Source organism: Dipodomys ordii, unplaced genomic scaffold, assembly GCF_000151885.1.
Source record: "Dipodomys ordii isolate 6190 unplaced genomic scaffold, Dord_2.0 Scaffold61, whole genome shotgun sequence".
Classification (NCBI taxonomy): domain Eukaryota; kingdom Metazoa; phylum Chordata; class Mammalia; order Rodentia; family Heteromyidae; genus Dipodomys; species Dipodomys ordii.
This window is the reverse complement of record NW_012267277.1, coordinates 10499499-10519347: the sequence shown is the minus strand read 5'-3', so window position 1 is coordinate 10519347 and position 19849 is coordinate 10499499. Positions and strand designations below refer to the sequence as shown.

General features: G+C 53.6%; 2 protein-coding genes across 2 annotated transcripts in view; one reads left to right on the top strand and one right to left on the bottom strand.

Annotated features, from left to right (window-relative positions):
* Nucleotides 1-2947, top strand: part of Zbtb17 (zinc finger and BTB domain containing 17) — a 22152-nt gene extending 19205 nt beyond the window's left edge. The window contains exons 8-15 of the mRNA XM_013022226.1: nucleotides 34-358; nucleotides 554-641; nucleotides 968-1084; nucleotides 1164-1284; nucleotides 1375-1505; nucleotides 1700-1909; nucleotides 2024-2113; nucleotides 2191-2947. Of these exons, the coding sequence (XP_012877680.1) occupies nucleotides 34-358; nucleotides 554-641; nucleotides 968-1084; nucleotides 1164-1284; nucleotides 1375-1505; nucleotides 1700-1909; nucleotides 2024-2113; nucleotides 2191-2474 (1366 nt within the window). The 3' untranslated portion in view covers nucleotides 2475-2947. The remainder of the gene's footprint in view (nucleotides 1-33; nucleotides 359-553; nucleotides 642-967; nucleotides 1085-1163; nucleotides 1285-1374; nucleotides 1506-1699; nucleotides 1910-2023; nucleotides 2114-2190) is intronic.
* A 155-nt stretch (nucleotides 2948-3102) lies between these two features.
* The window catches only part of Spen (spen family transcriptional repressor), a 109128-nt gene continuing 92381 nt past the window's right edge, over nucleotides 3103-19849 (bottom strand). The window contains exons 9-16 of the mRNA XM_013022225.1: nucleotides 19426-19551; nucleotides 18902-19015; nucleotides 16239-16339; nucleotides 7126-15232; nucleotides 6204-6701; nucleotides 5905-6099; nucleotides 5472-5630; nucleotides 3103-5117 (exon numbers count right to left, since the gene is read on the bottom strand). Of these exons, the coding sequence (XP_012877679.1) occupies nucleotides 4986-5117; nucleotides 5472-5630; nucleotides 5905-6099; nucleotides 6204-6701; nucleotides 7126-15232; nucleotides 16239-16339; nucleotides 18902-19015; nucleotides 19426-19551 (9432 nt within the window). The 3' untranslated portion in view covers nucleotides 3103-4985. The remainder of the gene's footprint in view (nucleotides 5118-5471; nucleotides 5631-5904; nucleotides 6100-6203; nucleotides 6702-7125; nucleotides 15233-16238; nucleotides 16340-18901; nucleotides 19016-19425; nucleotides 19552-19849) is intronic.

Genomic DNA, 19849 nt, shown 5'->3' with positions numbered 1-19849 from the left:
CCCCGGGCCCCCCTGCCGCCGCCCACCCGCAAGCCCCTGCCGCCCTCGTCCCCGCAGCCCCCTGAAGCCCTACGGCTGCGAGGAGTGCGGCAAGAGCTACCGGCTCATCAGCCTGCTGAACCTGCACAAGAAGCGGCACTCGGGCGAGGCCCGCTACCGCTGCGGCGACTGCGGCAAGCTCTTCACCACGTCCGGCAACCTCAAGCGCCACCAGCTGGTGCACAGCGGGGAGAAGCCGTACCAGTGCGACTACTGCGGCCGCTCCTTCTCCGATCCCACGTCCAAGATGCGCCACCTGGAAACGCACGACACGGACAAGGAGCACAAGTGCCCGCACTGCGACAAGAAGTTCAACCAGGTGCGGGGTGCGCGCGTGTCCGTGCCTCCCCGAGGCCTGCAGGCCAGGCCTCGGCAGCAAGGGGGGGGGGGACAAGGGCGGGAGAGCCGTGGGTGGTCCTGGGCAGAGGTGGTGCCCAGCCCCATTCCCGATTGGCATCATCGGTGGGAGGGGCCAGGAGTCCAAGGCCACGCTCTGAGCCCCTACCTGGCGCAGGTGGGGAACCTCAAGGCACACCTGAAGATCCACATCGCCGACGGGCCCCTCAAGTGCCGGGAGTGCGGGAAGCAGTTCACCACCTCAGGTAGGCCCCACTCCTACGCCTCGCCCTACCCCCGCGAACCCCCACCTCCACGCTCACCTTACCTTGCACTGGTCTGCTCTGGCTCCCACCAGAACGCTCATCATTCTCTCCACGCCTCGCCCCCACCACACCCCAGCCCACCCCCCCACATCCTTCCCTCTACACACCGGTGCAGACACTCAACCATTCTCCCCCACCACGCCCTCCCTCTCCCCCAGCCAGCCCTCACCGCACCTCCCTCTCCTCCAGCCACTCCCTCACCCGAGTTCTCACCACCCTTGCCACGCCCTCGCCCCCACCACACCCTTATTCTCGCCTGGCCACAGGGAACCTCAAGCGGCACTTGCGGATCCACAGCGGGGAGAAGCCGTATGTGTGCATCCACTGCCAGCGGCAGTTCGCAGACCCCGGCGCGCTGCAGCGGCATGTCCGGATCCACACTGGTGGGTGGCCAGAGACAAGGGGGGGAGCGAGCGAGAGGGGCAGAGGCGGGCGCCAACACACTCCCCTGCTCCTCCCCAGGAGAGAAGCCGTGCCAGTGCGTCATCTGTGGCAAAGCCTTCACCCAGGCCAGCTCTCTCATTGCCCACGTGCGTCAGCACACAGGGGAGAAGCCCTACGTCTGCGAGCGCTGCGGCAAGAGGTGCTCCCTACCCTGCTCCCCTAACCCTGGCGCCAGGGGCCCAGTCCCTGCTCCCCACTAGGCCAACCAGCGTGAACCCTTGTCTTGCAGATTTGTCCAGTCCAGCCAGTTGGCCAATCACATCCGGCATCATGATAACATCCGCCCGCACAAATGCAGCGTGTGCAGCAAGGCCTTTGTGAACGTGGGAGACCTGTCCAAGCACATCATCATCCACACTGGTGAGCATTAGGTGCTGGCCCTTCGTCACAGGACCCTTGGGAGCAGTTGGATTCAGACCAGGCCAGGGCCTCTGAGCTTCAGGAGCATCTGGCTGCCCTGGTGTCTGCCCTGGTATCTTGCGGGAAAGCTGGGGCGCTGGGGCTGTGCAGGGTAGAGGCTTCCCACAGCCCCCCAATGCCCCTCCCCGAGGCAGGAGAGAAGCCTTACCTCTGTGACAAGTGCGGCCGAGGGTTCAACCGCGTGGACAACCTGCGCTCCCATGTGAAGACGGTGCACCAGGGCAAGGCGGGCATCAAAATCCTGGAGCCAGAAGAGGGTGGCGAGGTCAGCGTGGTCACTGTGGATGACATGGTCACGCTGGCCACGGAGGCACTGGCTGCAACCGCCGTCACTCAGCTCACAGGTGTGGGCTGCTGGCAGGAGGGGGCCCGAGGCGGCGGACCGCAGGTGCAGCGGAGGGCGGGTGGGCGCGCCTGCCTGTGGCTGCTGCCTCAGGCCCTGCTGACTCTGCCCTCAGTGGTGCCAGTGGGGGCCGCAGTGACGGCTGACGAGACGGAAGTACTTAAAGCGGAGATCAGCAAGGCGGTGAAGCAAGTGCAGGAGGAAGGTGAGAAGGGCACCCAGGGTGCGGACGCTGGTGGACCCAGAGCCTTTCCCACACTTACTGCAGCCTCACCTCCACAGACCCCAACACCCACATCCTCTATGCCTGTGACTCCTGTGGGGACAAATTTCTGGATGCCAACAGCCTGGCTCAGCATGTTCGGATCCACACGGCCCAGGCACTGGTCATGTTCCAGACCGATGCGGACTTCTACCAGCAGTACGGGCCAGGCAGCACCTGGCCGGCCGGGCAGGTGTTGCAGGCCGGGGACCTGGTCTTCCGCCCTCGGGATGGGGCCGAGGGCCAGCCCGCACTGGCAGAGACCCCACCTGCAGCTTCTGAATGCCCACCACCTGCTGAGTGAGCCGGTAGCCCTTCTCCTGAGTTTATTTAAGGATGGATGGCCCCCTCAAACTGAGATGGGTGCCCCGCCCCCCCTTCCCTAGAGAATAAATTTGATTATTTTCTAATGCTGCTTTTAGGTCCCTGTGGGGGGTGGGAGGGTTGCCGGCCGGAGCCACAGAAGGGCTGCACCACCCTGGAGCCAACCTAGGGAAGCCCTGCTGTCTGTTCCTCCTGCAGAATGGGACTGGGGCCCCGGGATCCAAATGTGGCCCAGGTTGGGGTGTGGGAAGAACCTAGTCCTAGTACCCCAAGCCTGTGCTCTCTTCAGCAGTGTTGTAACCTGCACCCCTCCCTGCTGCTGGCTGCCCCAAGAACCCAGCCTCAAGGTCTCAGTGGCTTTACCCTCTTTGGTCACTTCTGGGTTTATGCCAGGCCCAACCCCAACACGCCACCCGGAGCAGTGCTTAGTGCTTTGTGCTTAGTTCACCAGCCACCCTGCTCGAGCAGAGGCCAAGCCAATGCCGTGTGTGTGTGTGTGTGTGTGTGTGTGTGTGTGTGCATGCAAGTGTACATACACGTGCCCAAAATGGGACTTGAACTCAGGGCCTCACAAGCTCCCTTGGCTTTTTCATTCAAGGCTAATGCTCTACCACAAGAGTTTTTCAGTGGTTAATTGGACAAGAGTCTCACAAGACTTTTCTACCCAGCCTGGTTTAGAACCACTGTCTTCACCTGTCAGCCTCCTAAGTAGATGAGGTTACAGATGTGAGCCGCCAGCTCAGGTGCTGCCAGTAGTCTTTTAGAAGCATTTACTTGCCCTGGTGGATTCTGAACCCATCACCAGGCTGTCCTGGAGGGACCAAAGGAGCAAAGTGGAGTTTTTGGTGGGCTGTTCCCCGGCCCCCTCCCCCCCCCAAGCCTGGAGTTCCTGCCTCTACCTCCTCCCCACAGCTTGTCCTAGCAGCTGGGACCCTTCTTTCACAGGTAAAAGTGTGCAGGCCTGTTTTTGCCCCGCTAAGCGCAGTGAAGATGTTCCTGAATCCTGGTTTCACAACTGAACTGCAAGGGAACCTAGACCGAGCCCCCTCCACCCTCCTGTCTACATGGGAACCACTGGCACCCTACTAGCAGACAAAGGAAGGGAACGAACCCTTAGGCTCCAAGTTTGCTGGGTGTGTGCATGTGTTTCTGTATTGAGACCTGCCTGAAGTGCCTTCCACATTGCCTGGGGACCAGCAAGGACAGAAATGTCACCGGTACCCACGCTGCTACAATGAAAACTATTTCCTGAGTTCAGCACTCATGACCAAATCCTTGTGTATTGGTAAAATGCTCTTTGGGGAGGAGGCCCCTGTTTACAGATTTGGGGCAGGGCAAAGAAAGCAAAGCTGGGTGAGGGCTATGTTTCTATTTTAAGCCAGGGACCCTGCTGTTCCCACTCCGGCCACGATCACACTCATTCACACTTGAGGTGTTTTGTATTTTTTAATAAAGTTTGTAATCCAATGGACACACAAAACAAAACTGCGCTGAGGAAAACAGTTTCATAAATTAATAGTGTTAGGAGGTCTGGGTGCGGTCCGGGTCGCAGGAGGAGGGACTGGCCGGTCCTGTACAGATGCTGGGTGACAGACACTTCCACGTGGCAGGAAGACCCGGGCTGCGGTGAAGCGCACTGAGACAATGAGTGACGGTACAAAGTCTGAGTATGAAAATAAGATTTTCTTTGAAAACACATTTTTGGCACAGATTAAAAAAAATGTATGTCGGGGAAATTGATTTTTAAGTCAGTATTATATATATTTATATATATTATATATTTATATATACACACCCCAAGTTCTGCATGTCCCACCAAGAAAGGAAATCCTTCTGTTTGCTCGTTTGATTGTAAACTGTACATCCTCGTGAGTCAAAGGTGGTGGCGGCAGGAGAATTAGGAAAGGTGATACATCCAATGAGCAGGGAGGGGAGGAGGCGGGGCAAAAAAATCCCAATGAAATGTTCCTTGACCCCCAAGGTTCCAGCATTAAAAGTCCGTGATGTGTGTTCATGTACACCAAGTGTCCAGTGTCACAGCCTATCTTCACTGTGCAAAAAAATCCAAGTCACTAATTTAGTGCAAAGGCAGTTCTCTTGTTTCTTTAAAAAAAAAAACAAAAAACAAAAAAAAAACCCCCAAAAAGCCCAAAACAAAAACAAAAAAAAAAAAATTCGTTCCATTGCTCTGTTCCTTTTCTCCCAAAAGAGGAGACAGAAACCCAGCCCCTAGGAGTCTGCAAGTCTGTCCATCCATCGGTGGTCTGTCCTGGGTGAAAGTGTCGTGTAAACATACAAAGTAGCAGCACCTCCGCCCAGAGGTCTGTCCCTTGGAGCTGAGTGGTGGGCGAGTGCAGGAAGCCGGCGTCCGGCAGCAGTCTGTCCCCATCAGCAGCTTCCCCTCGCCTGCTGGGCTGTCCTGTCCGGTGTTGGGTGCATTTTCTGCAGCAGGGCCTCGGGAAGATACCTCGGGTGATGACCACTCAATGCCTCACACGGAAGCGATGACAATCATCAGGTGGGGGGAGATGTTGGAGATGCTGGCAAGGAGGTCAGGAGCCAGGCGGGACAGGTGACTCTCAGAGAACTCACATGGTGGGAAGATCTGCAGCACGTAAGCAGGCTGGAGAAGGAGAAAAGAGTGGGACTCTTGGTCTTCACATCACCCTCCCCAACTCCACGTGGGTCTGACAAGTCCTAGAGAGGCAGAGCACCAGGGCAAGCCAGACCAGCTGCCCACCCTGGATCACGATCCCCACAGGCGGAACCCAGCCGGTGCCTGCAATCTTATTATTCCCAGGCACCTGGCTCCTGCTATCACTTCCGCAGCAAGCTCCGGACAGTCCTGTCAGTTCTCTGGCTTCTCTCAGGCACAGGCCCCTCCCTCACCTCCTGAGAGCTTAGCCTGGCAGGCCAAGACCACGCCTCCCTCTGAACACACACCTGGGGTGAGGGGCCACAGGCCCAGAGGACCAACCTGATTGGAGCCAGGGTTGGGAACGTTGATGATCCCTGCTGCCTGCTTGGCTTGCAGGTAGGTGATGAAGGCAGCCTTGAGGGACTCTGTCTGGCTCACCACGTCCTCTTGGTCACGACCACAGGGCAGCGCTAGCAGTAGACAGTAATCTGTCTCCACCTGGGACAGAGGCCAGTGGTCAGGGGTCTCCTAGCCAAACAGGAGCACATGTCCAACCCAGTGTCAAGTCCGCCGCACCCTTCATCTAGGATATGGTGTCATAAGCTCACCTAACTGCTCAAAGCAAATGGCCTTGCTTGGCGTCTCCAAGTATCCCACCCCCACCCCCAAGGTAGAGAAATGTCTGTTATTATCCACTTGGAGAAATGTCAGGAGACAGGGTGGCAGTGGGGGGGAGAAGGGAGTAGTGTTTCCCTGGGGCCCCGCATCTTACTGTCATCCTTCGAGCAACCCCTTCTAGCTGTGATGCCTCCAGCCGCATCCTCTGGGCAATCCTCAGCGGGGGGCCTCCTTCGGAGAGGGGCAGCGAGCGATGGGCCAGGACGTTGTTGCCAGAGACAAAGTGGAGCTGCACAGCAGCTGTGTCGTTCTTGAGGGCCAGCAAGCCCTGCCACACAATGGGATACTTCTGCTCAAGGGAAAAGAGCGCACAAGTGAGCCGGTGGCCACACTGGACAGCGCCGGACCCAGGCTGCAGACTAAGGGTGGTAGGGCAGCGGCGGCCACACTTACCTTCAGAAGCTGGACCATGTCCACAGGTCTCTGGGAAGTTAGGTGCGGAGAAGAATCTTGGCTAGGGGCTGGCTGGGTTTCAGCGTGCGGCAGAGCCAGTCCTGGTGGGGTGCTGGGGCCTGAAGTTGTGGGGATAAACAGCGGCTGCTTTGGGGCAGCCTGGGGGGGCAGGGCCGGGAGGTCAGGCTTCATGGTGACAGACACAGGGGAAAGGTGAGACGCCGGGCCTGTTTCCGCCTGGGCCCGCTGAAGCGGAGCGTGGGGCTCTGAAGGCCTGCTTGCAGGGACAGCCGGGAGGCGAGGCTGCTCTGCTCCTCCAGTCTGGGTCCCCTTTGCCTCCTGGGAGACCTGCGGCTTCTTGCTGCTGGGTGGCTGGCCAGGCTGGCTGAGTGGCGCGGGCTGGCAGGAGGGCAGAGGCGGGACAGGCTGTGCTGATGACATGGGTGAGGCAGGCTGTGCGGAAGGTATGGATTGCAAGGGCTCACCTTCCGGGGGTCCCTAGAGGTGGGAAGGCAGAGAGGGACAGTCAGTGTCAGCTACACACAAGCCCTGCCACCAACCCAACCAAGAACCCCCCCTCGGGACCCGGGAAAAGGCTCCTGTGTGTGCCCGGGAGGGAGCGAGCGTGAGCCAGCAGCGCGGCTTCTGGCCAACTGCTTGCCTACTACCTCCCTCTTGACTCCACAGGCAGGATCCACCGGGCCAGGCACTCCCACGAAGCTCCTCCCCACAGCCAAAGCTCGCTCTGTCACGATCTGACCCTCTCACACGCGACCACCACTGCGGATAGGAAGCCCCTTTGGAGGGCCTGTGTGGCTCGCCCGCACCTCGCCCACCATCTTGACCTCCTGATATCTCCACCTCAATGCCGTGGGGGATGCCCGAGTGCACGCACAGAGGAAGTTGAGACTGCCTTGCTCACCTGGGCCGGAGTCTTGGTCCGGGAGGGCAGGCCGATGGAGGAGGCCACGGGAAACTGGGTGTGGGAGAGCTGGGCTGGAGCGTGGTAGGTGCGGATGTCGCCGTACCGGTATTCTTGGAAGAGCTCTCCGCTGGAGTGCACGATCTGCACCCCATGGGTCACAACCACCGGTGGGGTGAGAGGCAGCCCCTGGAGCTGGTTGCTGGGGGTGACGGTGAGGATGCGGGCCTCGCCATGAGGAGCTGAGGTGGGGGCCGGGGCTGCTTTGGCATCTGATGTCTTGGCAGCTTCCTTGGCTGGCTGCTGGGGGGCCTTGCTGGTAGGTGGCACCTTCACCACGCCCTCGGTGGCCCTGGGCTGCTCGCTGACCGCAGTCACGTGTGGGTGCACCATGATCCTCACGTCGCGGGGCACGGTGTATGGGTGCAGGCGGTACTCAGACTGCATGACCAGCACCTCGGACTGCACGGGGGCTGCGGCTCGGGCGACGGGGAGGTAGTGCACCTCCTCCTCAGGTGGGTGTTGGGAGGCCAGGGCGGGAACGCTGGCAGGGGCCGGCTGGGGTGTGCCAGCCCGGGGCGGGGCCCTGACCTCTATCTGCTGGGGCTGCAGGGGGGCTCGAGGCGGGTGGAGGGTCTCTGGGCGGATGCTGTAGGTGATGCTAGGCAATGTGGGTGTGTTCATTCTCACCTCGCCCTGGGACAAGTGGCCAAGGGACACAGTCTGGGTGATACTGTGGGGCGGCATGATGACGGACTGCTCAGGGTGGATGCTGGAGATAAACTGAGGCACGGGGATTCCTGCGGCCAGCATGACCGTGGCGTTGGTGGAGAGCGCGGTGGACGCGGTGCTGCTGGGGTGGCATGCCCTCGGGAAGGACGGCGTGGGCCCGCTGGGTCGAGGAGAGTGGGCCTCTGGCTTGGTGGCTGCCAAGTGGGAGACCGCCCGCTCTGCCGGGGTGCTAGGGCCTGAGGTGACATGGTTCACTTCCGTCGGGAGCTTGCTGGGCAGAGCTGGGGGGGGGTGGGGGGCGAGCGTGGAGCCCAGGTTAGCCGGCTGAAGGACCTTGGTCTCGATCTTGAGCGTGACGGGGTCGGCGAGCTTCTTGTTGGCGGTGACTATGCTCGGGGTGAGGAGCAGCTGGTTGTGCACCAGCACCGGGGGCGTGTTGAGGCCCTGCGTGAGGACCTTCACTGTGCCGCCCTGGGTAACGGGCGTGGACACAGAGAGGTGAATGGGCTCCGGCTTCTCCAGGGCCGGACGGTCGGCCTTCACGGACGAAATGACAGGAGACGCGTTGTAGGTCTGCGCCGTCAACACCAGGGTGGAATGGGTGGCCACGTTGGCAAAGCCAGAAGGGGCCTGAGGGCCTTTGGGCGTGGGCTGCGAAGGTGAGACACCATCGGCCTTCGCCTGGGACTTGGACACGGACTGCTGGAATTCAATATCCACGGCACTGGCTGCAGGGATCTGGCTGATCTTGGCGCTGATTCTCTGTGGGCCCTCAGTCTTCTGCCCGGAGTAACTCAGCAACACAACCCCTTCTGAAGTGTTCACACGCAGCCCCGGCCCGGAGCCCGTGTCTGCGGGCCGGTCATCGATCACAGACATGGCCCCGGGGTGGAAGCGGTTGTTCTCGCTGCTGCCTGACCTCTGCTTGCTTTTCGCCACCGGGGTGGCGGGGGTGGCGGCGGCGGCACCTGTCATGGTCGTCACGGTGGTCACAGTGGTCGTGCCCGTTGCGGCTGTCACGCCCCCAGAGGCAACCGTGGCAGCGGTGACTGTCGCTGCCCCCGCGGCAGTGTTCACCGTGCCCACCGTGGCGTTCACCGGCGTGGTGAGGACGTTCACAGGCCCGGTGAGGACATTCACGGGCCCCTTGAGGACATTCACAGGCCCCGCAGGGGTGCTCACCAGCCCCTTCAGCGTGGCCACGGAGCCCTTCACAGGGCCCTTGAGGGCGTTCACAGGGACCAGGGAGACATTGACCAGGCCCGTCAGGGCACTCACCAGGCCTGTCAGGGTCTGAGGTGCTGGTTTTGCCAAGGTTATCTTCTGTGAGTTCTCCAAATCAATGCTGACAGGCATCCGGCTAATAACAGATGTGATTTTGGGGGCGATGACTGGAGCCACCTTCTCCTTGTCCGAGGTCACGGGGAGCTGCAAGGCCTGCGTGTCGGCAGCTTGCGTGGCTGGAACCACGGGGCTTTCTTCTACGGGAGGCTTCTTCGCTTCCACTGGAGGGGGCAGTGCCGTGTGCAGCGCAGGGGCGGCGCTCACAGGCTCCGGGATAGCTGTGGTGACGCTGGTGGACGTGATGCCTGTGGCAGACACGTATTTAGGGTCCATAAGGATCTTCCTCAGCGTGCTGGAGCTGGTATCCACATCAGAGGCCTTTGTGTCTGGGGGAAGAGCTGGAGACGGGGTGGACTGAGGCCGCGGCTCCTCCTGCCTTGTGATCCACTCTGTTAGCTTCGTTGGGGGGCTCTGGTGTGGGACAGCCCCGGAGGGGACAGGGGCAGCAAGCTTAGCTACAGTCACAGAAGGAAGTATGGGCAGGGGTAGGCTCGAATCACTGGGTGGGGTCACAGGGTCACTTTCAATGATTGAATGTACCTTGAACCTAGCCTGGGCCTCGTCATCAGCCAGCACTGGCTGGGACAGGGAGGGGAGGGCCGGGGATGTGGGCACTTTGGGGGGCGTCTTCTCTTCAGCATTGCTGTCTTCAGGCAAACCCTCTGTGGGTGGAGTCTTGGTCGGGTCAGAAGCACAGGCCTGAGGAGGGGTAGTTTGGGGCTTTTCAGTCTGTGTGTCTTCCTGCAGTGAGTCTGGGGGTTGGATCGTGGTCTCCTCACTCACAGTGGGGCTCTCGCCTTGAGCCTGGTCAGTCTCTGTCTCTACGGTGGCAGGGGGGTCGGCTGCAGCGCTGGGAGGCTCGGCTGCAGCGCTGGCCTTCTTATTTGTATTCCGTCTACGCCGGGACCTTGTAGTCTTTTGGCGCCCTTTGTCTTTGCGGACAAGAGCGACTGCTCCTTCTCTGGACCCTCTGGCCTGCCGGGGCAGGCGAGAGGTGTCACTGCCATCCCCCCCAGCCTCCTTGGCAGCTGCTGAGGGGACAGGGGCACTGACTGCAGGTCTAGAAGACTCCAAAGCAGCCTCTACGATTCCAGACACGGCCTGGTGGGTCTCAGGCTCTGTGGCTTCCCCTGGGGACTGCAGATCTGTTTGAGAGTCCGCAGGGAAAGGGGGCGGGGCAGGGGAGTCACTGATGTCACTGATGATGGAACCAATGGCCGCAGCCAGTTCTGTTTCACTGGCCTGAGGGGCGGGTTTGTCCCTGTCCTCCGTAGTAGGACCCACAGCTCCCATAGCTGCTGCCTTGTAAGTGCCCCGGGGGGCCGTGTCAGCAAGCTTTGCAATATTCTCCACAGCCCGCTCCAACTCCATCCGTTCCAGCTCCATCTGCTTGGCCAACTGAGCCACCTCTGCAGACAGCCGGGGGGCAGACAGATCCTCTCTCCCCGATTCCCTGTCGGGATCCACTGGAGTGGTTTTCAACTGGGATGAGGAACGACTCTCCTTTTGGGGACTCTCGCTTTTCTCGGGGGAGATTGCCACAATCCCAGCTTCCCTGTCCACTGCCTGCCCTGGCCCCCCTGCAAGGGCCACACTGGGACTGGCGGCCACTGCCACACTTCTCAGATGCGCAGCTCTGTCCACTGCACCGCGTGCATTTCGAGATCTTCCTCTCTTTGATTTGGAGTTTTTTTCGGGGACTGGCCTTTTTTCCATGGCTTCAAAGTCAGGCACATGTTTGTTGGTGACCATTTCCTTTCTGTCTCGTTTCGGGTCACTTCCTGCTTCCTCTTTATCCCCCTTGGATCTGGTGTTGCCCTCTTTCACGTTTACCTGGTGCCGCGCCTCAGCAGCAGCCTCTGCTCGCTCTGCTTCAACTTTAGGCTCATTTCTCCCCCTTTTCCCTTGCTGGCCACCAGCTGCTTTCTGAGCCCGCGGGGACCTCCACCCCTCAGCTGGTCTGGGTGTTTCTGCAGGCTCTTTCGTCTCAGCTTCGTCATCCTCTTCGGCTCGCCGGCGTGTTTTTGGAGGCCGTCCTCTCCGAGGGGTGGCGGGAACTACAGCAGCCTCCTGAAGCTCTCTCTCTAATCTCTTCCTGGTCACTCTCAGCTGCTCTGTGGGCTCTTTGGCTGGAGAGCGGCTTTCGTGGTCACTCATAGTTGCATAAACACTCCTGACATTCCGACGCCTCGTTCGGCTGACTGGAAGACTTGGTTCAGGGTGCTCCGTGTCCCCAGAAGAGTGTTTAGAAGCAGTCCTTGTAATCTTCTCTGCCTCCATCTTCAGTTCTAGAAGCTTCTGTGCTTCTCCCCGCGGAGAACTGGACCGTTTTAGCTTTTCCCGGTCAATCCTCTCACTCTTCCTCGTGACTGGCTTCTCCACGATGCTTGCTGCAGTTGCCTGAACTGGCGTCTTGGAGCGCTTACTTTTGTTTGGCTTCTTATCTTTTGCAGCAGTGGGAGGATCAATCTCTGCATCCTCAGAAGCTTGAGGCTGAGCCTCAGGAGCAACTTCAGCCTTCTGATTGATTCCAGGGTCAATGCTTGAAGTTATGTCTAGCCTTTCTGCTTTCGGCTCTTCAGCGTCCTCAGTCTTCTGGCTCGGTTTGGAAGGCAGTTGGGGACTCGCAGGCTCTGGATCCACATTGCTTTCCACCTGGGAAAGTGAGGGCCCTGGAGTGGGAGGCTTGGCGTCCATACTTGGCGGGGGGTCCATAGGTGAGTTATCTTGCACGGTGAGAGGTGCCGCGGGAGCCTCGTGGCCACTGTCTGCTCGTGGGGGCACATCTACCTGTTCGAGCTGTTCCCCAGAAACAGGTGCCAGCTCAGCTCCCGGTTTTATCTCTTCGGGAACAGCAGCTGGCTCCACAGGCTTCTCTTCCAGAGGCACTGGAGATGCCTCGGCTACCCGCTCACTGGTCTTCTCTGGCATGGATGATGCTGTTTCTGCAGTTACAGCTGGGACACTGGGAAGCCTGGCTGGGAGTAGGGTTTTCAGCTCCGACTCTTTGTTCTCCACAGCAGATTCTGGGGTCTTGGGATGGTTCTCTGTATTGTCCTGCTTCTCAACCTCTTTGGGTTTTTGGTCTTTTTCTTTTTCTTTCTGTTGCATTCTTGTGAGCTCCATGAATTTGCTGTGGAAGAGAACGACCGGCTCCTGAACTGACTCGCTTGTGGTGTGTGGTCCGTCAGATACCTGCCTCCCATAGGACCTCCCAGGAGGGAGGTCGGAGTCTTCATCCTTCCTCTCCAGATGCTGCAGCCGCTTGGAGTCCTGTTCAAAGATGGAGCTGTGTAAAAAACGAGAGGCAAACAGTTCCTGTCTTTCCTGCTCTTCCTCCTTATGATCATCTTTTTTATCATCCATTTTCCCTTCTGAGTCAGTCCTGATCTTTTTCTTTTTCATGTACCAAGATGGAATAGGCCTTGGAGCAGAGTCAACCTTTTCTTTATCTTTGTTGTTTCGAAAATTAGCAAATCGGGAGTCCCAGTCCAGAAAAGACCAATTTTCTTCTCGGGATGAAGAGAGAGATTTCGCTCGTTCAAGCAAAGCTTTAGTGTCTGGTGTGATTGTCTTATCCAGTGCAAAAGAATAAAATTTGTTCCTTTCTAAAGAACCAGAAAGTCTTTCTTCCCGATCACGTGGTTTGTCTTCTCTGTCTCTCAATAAAAAAGACAACCGGGAATTCTCATACACTGCAGAAGCCCGGGGCGAGTGGGATTTGTGCTCACCATCTTCGTCCGAATCAGAAGGCACCTCCCCAGGCTCCAGATCACGCACACATCTCTTTCGCAGGCTATCTCTCTTAATGATGCTGTTTGGGAAGCTCACGTCAAATCTGCTGGCATCTTGTTTCATTTGAGAGTCCCAACGATTTAACTCATCTTCAGAATTCAAGACAGACAGCTTTATTCTGGCCATGTCTGCCATCTGTTCTCTCCGGCTAGAGTCATAAGGATTAAATTTTAAGGACTCTTCTCTCACTGTTACATTAGAATAGGGGAGACCTTTTTCATCTGCTTTAGGAGACCCTTTTACTGCTGTAGGCCTAGGAGAGCCGAGGGGGTCATCATCTTCATGGAAGGAACTATGGCGGAGGCTGGGAGAACAGCCAGTCCTTTCAGAATCCTCACTGACTTGGCGTGAACTTCTGTAATTCCTCTCTCTTTTGGTGCAGATATCAAAATCAACATGATCCATCCTTTTCTTTTTGCTGGGGGGTGAGTCATCGGTGACATCCTGAGGGGGTTTGCCCACCTCGTGAACAAGGCTACGCTTTTCATATTCGTCAATGTCTTTTTTAGGACTGCCGAACTTTTCAGATTTGGCCATTTCCATTTCCATCTGCTGTTTTCTACGACTCTGCTCCATTTGTTTGCGGTAACTCTGTGTGTGATCAATGTCAATGCCAATTTTTTCTTCAGTATTTACCACATGTGGTTTCTCTTGGCCTGGTTTGCGTTCAGATGTTTCTTCACGAAGACTGCAACAGTTTTTCCTGCCATCCTCTCTCTCCGGTCCCTGATCATCTGAGAGCTGCAGCTGTTTGAGCTGTGGTTTGGAGGGGGTGACTTTTTTTGACTGAGATTCTTGATTTTCCACAGATTCACCCCCTGGTTCTCCCAATCTTGCTTGCAGGTCTGAGCTGGGCCTTGAGCCAGACCCAACAGAGACACTAGCAAGCTCCTGACAGTCTTTAGGGCTGGGAGCCGTATTAAGTCTGTCCAGTTTGATTTTTTTAGATTCTCTTTTAAGAATTTCTTTTCGCCCAGGCTTCCTTTCAGACTCCCCCTCCCGCAGCAGGATGATATCTCTCGATGACAAGTCAGCTTGCTTTTTTAAAAGTACACGAGCATCTTCCATGTCAGGACTGCTTTTCTTGACTTCTGGTTTTTGCCTTTCTGCTTTCAAACTGGAATCTGCAAATCGCCTTTTCCTGGCTTCCAGCTTCTCTAGGTCCACAGCACTCAGGCCCTCAGGGGTCTGCTCTGGCCTGAGAGGCTTCCTGGGCTTAGGCCTGCCTTCCTTATCTGCTACTTCCATGTGGCTAAGCACCTTTTCCCTCACCACTTTTCCTCTAGCAGGTTCTGCTTTAGAGTCAGATTTTGCAGGCTCTGTCTGGGAGGCCTGAACTTTCTGGTCCAGGACAGAAGACTTGGCGGAGTCGGTATCAAGCCTGGCTTTCAGCTTTTCCAGTGGAGTGTGGTCAATGACCTTCCCTTCTTTCTCTTTTACTCGAGTCAAAACCACACAAGGCATGAGCTCCAGGCGGTTTTTCCCCACTCCTTCTTTGTCAGTTTTCTCTCTGCTCAGTTTACTAGAACTCCTTGACTTCTCAGGGCTCTGTTCGCGCTCATTCTCCTGGTCAGTTTCTGAAGACTGAGAACTAGGGGAATGAAGTTTTCCTTTTCGTCTCTGTTTGTCAGGTTTGTCCTTTTCCACTTTCTCCTTCCGTGTTAAGCGCCTCTCTCTTTCCATTCTCTCAGGATCGAAAATTCGTTCTTTATCTGTCTTTTCATTTTTTGTATAGCGCTCCAAACGAGACTTGTCCAGTTTATCGTACCGTGGGGGGGAGAGTGAGCTGCAGCTGCCACTCCGCTCTGAGGACCGGCTATACAGCCTCCTCTCTGAGTCACTCGGCAACCTCTCTGACTGCGAGGGAGATACTCCAGGACTCTGTGGATGTCGCAAGTGCACAGGACTCTGACTTCGCTCAATGGGCCTTCTCTCATGGTCTCTGTCCCGCTCAGAGTCAAATCTTTCACGCTCTCTCTCTCGTTCTCTTTGCCTGTAACTATATTCCCGAATGTCCTGTTCATAGGGATCGCTTCTGTAATCCCTGTATTCTCGAGGATCATCGTAGTAGCGGGACTCATAGTAGTCTCCTTGGTATGTTTCCCACTCTGAATAAAATTCTCTTCCTCGGGCTGGGTAGTCCCTCCGGGAGTCCTCGGGATATGTACCTGGAGTCCGAACACTCTCGTAATATGTCCGATCTTGGTTATAGTCATAGGATCCCCTTCGTTCCTCTCTGCCAAACACAGATTATACCTAGCGTTAGATGTGTGAGATCAGAGAGTTCTATGTTTTAAACTCTGGTGTCAATTAATTACTTGTTAAACTGTACCAGCTCTCCGGAGCTCCTAACCCCATGTAGCTCTGAGCACTGATGTTTGGCTAGTCCATTTTTATAAAGAATTTTGGAAATTAAATCTCAACAATTGAAATAGAAAGTTGAGTGCCAAGCCGGGCACTGGTGGCTCACGCCTGTAATCCTAGCTACTCAGGAGGCTGAGATCTGAGGATCCCGGTTCAAAGCCAGCCCGGGCAGGAAGAGACCGGGAGACTCCTATCTCCAATAAACCACCAGAAAACCGGAAGTGGCGCTGTAGCTCAAGTGGTAGAGCGCTTGCCTTGGGTGAAGAGCTGAAGGACAGCGCCCAGGCCCAGAGTTCAAGCCCCACAACTGACAAAAAAAAAAAAAAAGAAAGTAAGTTGAGTGCCAGTGGTTCATACCTGTAATCATAGCTACTCAGGAGGGTGAGACGTGTGATCACAATTCAAAACTAGTCAGGGCAGAAAATTCCACAACACTCCTTATCCCCAATTAACTAGCAAAAAGCCAGAAGTAGATGTGTGGTTTAAGTGGTAGAACTCCAAACAGACTTGAGTTTAAGCCCCTGTATAGTGACATTGCCCTAACAAATTTTAACCTCCTCACTTTAGGAGGTAAAGGCCATTGGACAGGGATAAATAAAAGAACCACTGAATTGTCCTGGAAATTAATGGAACCTAACTCTGAGAAAACAGTAACACTTTCAAGTTATAGGAGAATTCAATGAGAAATCAAAACAGTATCCTAACACCCTTGTAAGCCACATGAAAACTGCATTCACAAAATTAAACCTGTGTTTAAAATTTATTATCTTCTTAGGCTGGGGATCTAGCTTATAGGTACAGTGCTAGTCTAGCATGCACAAAGCACTGGGTTGATTCCCAGTACTGGAAACAATTAATATACAATGAAGTAACAATACCTTCTTTCTGTTAACATTTCATAAAAGTCTCTGATATCTTGGCCTGACTTCTCCATGCAGTGATAAAATGCCAGCTGACTTTCCCGATTTGCAAAATCAACCTCAAAAAAAGAAAGAAAGAAATAGGTAACCTAAATTTCAGATTTTAATTATGAAAAAGTATTATCAAACTTGAAAAATTTTCACATTATATCCCTGTTGAACACTCAGAAAACAGCAATTTACTTCAAATGAAACACTAACAGAAACTAAATTTTGTTAACTTGAAATGTTTCAAACTGTACAGAAATCCTGACAAATGTAATTTAAGAGCACCATCCAAAGACTGGGAAGGTCAGGTTAACATCAGCTTTCTGGAGGCTGGAACAGGAGAATAATAAGTTCAAGGCCAAAGTGGGCTTTTTATTTTAATTAATTTTTTTTTTTTTTGGTGCTGGTCCTTGGTTTGAACTCAGGGCTTGGGTACTGTTCCTGAGCTTTTCTGCTCAAGGTTAGTGCTCTACCACTTCAGCCACAGCTCAATTAGTAGTTTATTGGAAGTTAAGAGTCTCATAGACTTTCCTGACTGGGCTGGCTTCAAACTGCAGACCTTCAGATCTTAGACTTCTGAGTAGCTAGGATTATAGGCATGAGCCACTAGCACTGGCCTTTTTAAATTTTTTTTTAATCTTTTCTCAAAAAGAAATAATTGTAGTAGTAATAAAAATAAATAACAAAAAAACAGAAGGGTACAGGCATGGCTCAGGTGGTAGAGAACCAGCCTTGCAAGCTCCAGGTCTTGAGTTCAAACCCCAGTACTACTTAAAAAAAAATATTGAACACTAGCAACTCACACCTGTAATCCTAGCTATTAAGGAGGCTGAAATCTGAAGGTAGAGGTTCAAAGCCAGCTGGGCAGGAAAGTCTGTAAGACTGTTATCTCCAATCAACCAGCAAAAAGCCAGAAACGAAGCTGTCACTCAAGCAGCAGAGTGCTAGCCTTGAGGGAAAAAAACAAAACAAAACCAAAAATCCTCAGGGACATCACCCTGAATTCAAGCCCCAGGATGGGCACAAAAAGAAAAAAAAATAAAAAGTAAAATGGAAAACGGAAACAAATGTCAGGATTCTTGATAGGCAATTAAATAACTGCATCCATTAAGTCAAGTGATCTGTATTATACACAAAATTGAAGCCGGGAGAAGTGGCACTGTAGCTCAAGCTGTAGAATGCTCACCTTGAGCTGAAGAGCGCAGGGACAGCGCCCAAGCCCAGAGTTCAAGCCCTGCGACCAACCCCCCCCCAAAAAAAATATTGAAGCCGGGCACTGGTGGCTCACACCTGTAATCCTAGCTACTCAGGAGGCTGAGATCTGAGGATCTCTGCTCAAAGCCAGTCCAGGCAGGAAAAGGAAAAGTCTGTGAAACTCTTATCTCCAATAAACCATCAGAAAACCAGCAGTGGCGCTGTAACTCAAGTGGTAGCACACTAGCCTTGAGCTGAAGAGCTGAGGGATAGCACTCAGGCCCAGAGTTCAAGGCCCACGACTGACCAAAAAAAAAAAAAAAAAAAAATGTGTGTGTGTATATGTGTGTGTGTGTGTGTGTGTGTGTGTGTATATATATATATATATATATATATATATATATATATATATATATATATAGTGTGTGTGTGTATATATATACATATATACACACAAAATTGAGAGAACAATTCCAAGAGAAAAAGGGAGAACGTTTAAACTTTATTCAAACAGGCAGACCTCAGTCACTAAAGCATATGGTACCTATTTATCTAACAGTATCTTTACCATTTTATTTCAATCTATCAATTATTAAGAGTATTGATTCCATGGGGCTGGGAAGGTGGCTCAGTGGTAGAGCACTTGCCTTGCATGCATGAGGCCCTGGGTTCAATTCCTCAGCACCACATAAGCAAAAAGAAAAAAGCCGGAAGTGACGCTGTGGCTCAAGTGGTAGAGCACTAGCCTTGAGCTGAAGAGCTGAGGGACAGCGCCCAGGCCCAGAGTTCAGGCCCCACAACTGACAGAAAAAGAAAAAAATGGAAGGGAGGGAGGGAGGGAGGGAAGGTAAGTATGTAGATGGGTGCGAGTGACTCACGCCTGTAATCCTAAGTTACTCAGAAGGCTGAGATATGAGGATTGCCATTCAAAGTCAGCTTAGGCAGTTGGGTCCATAAGACTCATTATCTCCAATTAACTACCAAACAACACCAGCTGTGGAGCTGAAGCTCAAGTGGTAGAGCAAAAAAGCTCAAAGGACACCACCTAGTTAGAAGTGGGGGGGGGGTACGGGGATAGGGATGGGGACACAACTCTAAAAAACATTTTATTTAACTTTGGAACAGTTTCATAAATTTCAAAAGTCTCAGCTAGTTCAAAACAGTTTCCTCCTTTCCTGCCTCCGGTTTCCTTTCTACAGTGCCGTGGACTGAACTCAAGGTTGTGTGCATGCTAGGCAAACACTACCACAGAGATGTACTTCCAGCCCTTCAAAATACTTTTCTAAATCCAGTCTCGACACAAATGCCTGAATGGACAAAATACGACACAAGTTACTAAATGGAAGGAAAAAGGCAACACTAGAAACTGTGACTGAAAGGAAAGAACACCAAGGGAGTCAGAGCAAATAAAGACCACATGACAGCCCCCCCCCACCTACCTTCACCACAGGCCCATATCGGCAGAAATGTCGTGTTAAATACTGATCTGACACATTTGAAGAAAGCCCATCTAGCCATACACAGTTTGTAGGCATGCTCTTTCCAAAACCCAGCTGAATATAAAAAGAGAAATTTATTAGTAGACTTACTATTCAACTATCTTATCCATTACCAATGTGTATGTCTATACCCAGAGCCTCACACATGCACAGTACTACTGAGCTGTGTGTGTGTGTGGTACCCAGAGCCTCACATATGCTAATAAACAGTATTACTGAGCCACACCCTAAACTCCCCAAATCAACATCTTAAGTGAGAACAACCTGACTAAAACGAAACAAGAGTGCCACCTGCCTGCCTAAGTATGTATCAGTCGCACTGGTCTGAAGGTATGAAATGCAAGGAAGTGCGTCTCCTTTGTGGTTATCTAAAACTATTAACCCTTAAAAATTCAGATAAGGCACAAAATCTCCAGATCTTAAAAACAAAGCAAATCTTAACAGCACCATAAAAATACATTTACCTTGAGGCGATTATTTCCAAGGTATTCTCCATCCATCTTCTTAATAGCTTTGCAAACACTAGCGATATCGCAGTATTGCAAGAACGCATACTGAGGTACTCCATTTACTTTCTTAATATCAATATCCTTTAAAAAAAAAAAAGTGCATCAATACCACTTAGTAATAAGCTAACAAGAAAAAAACCAGAATAACTCGTCTATACAGAGGACCTAGTTCTCCAAAGAGTTATGTTCCCCATAACCACTTAGTTCACAAACCATGAAACCCATCCCACCTAAAGCTTTCTGCAGAAGAGCAACTGCACTACAACTCAAAATTACAAGCTTAAATCTATGATACCAGAATTACAGAGAATTTATGGTAATTAAGAAAGAGAGTCGGGCTGGGAAGTTGGCTCAGTGGTAGAGTGCTTGCCTTGCATGC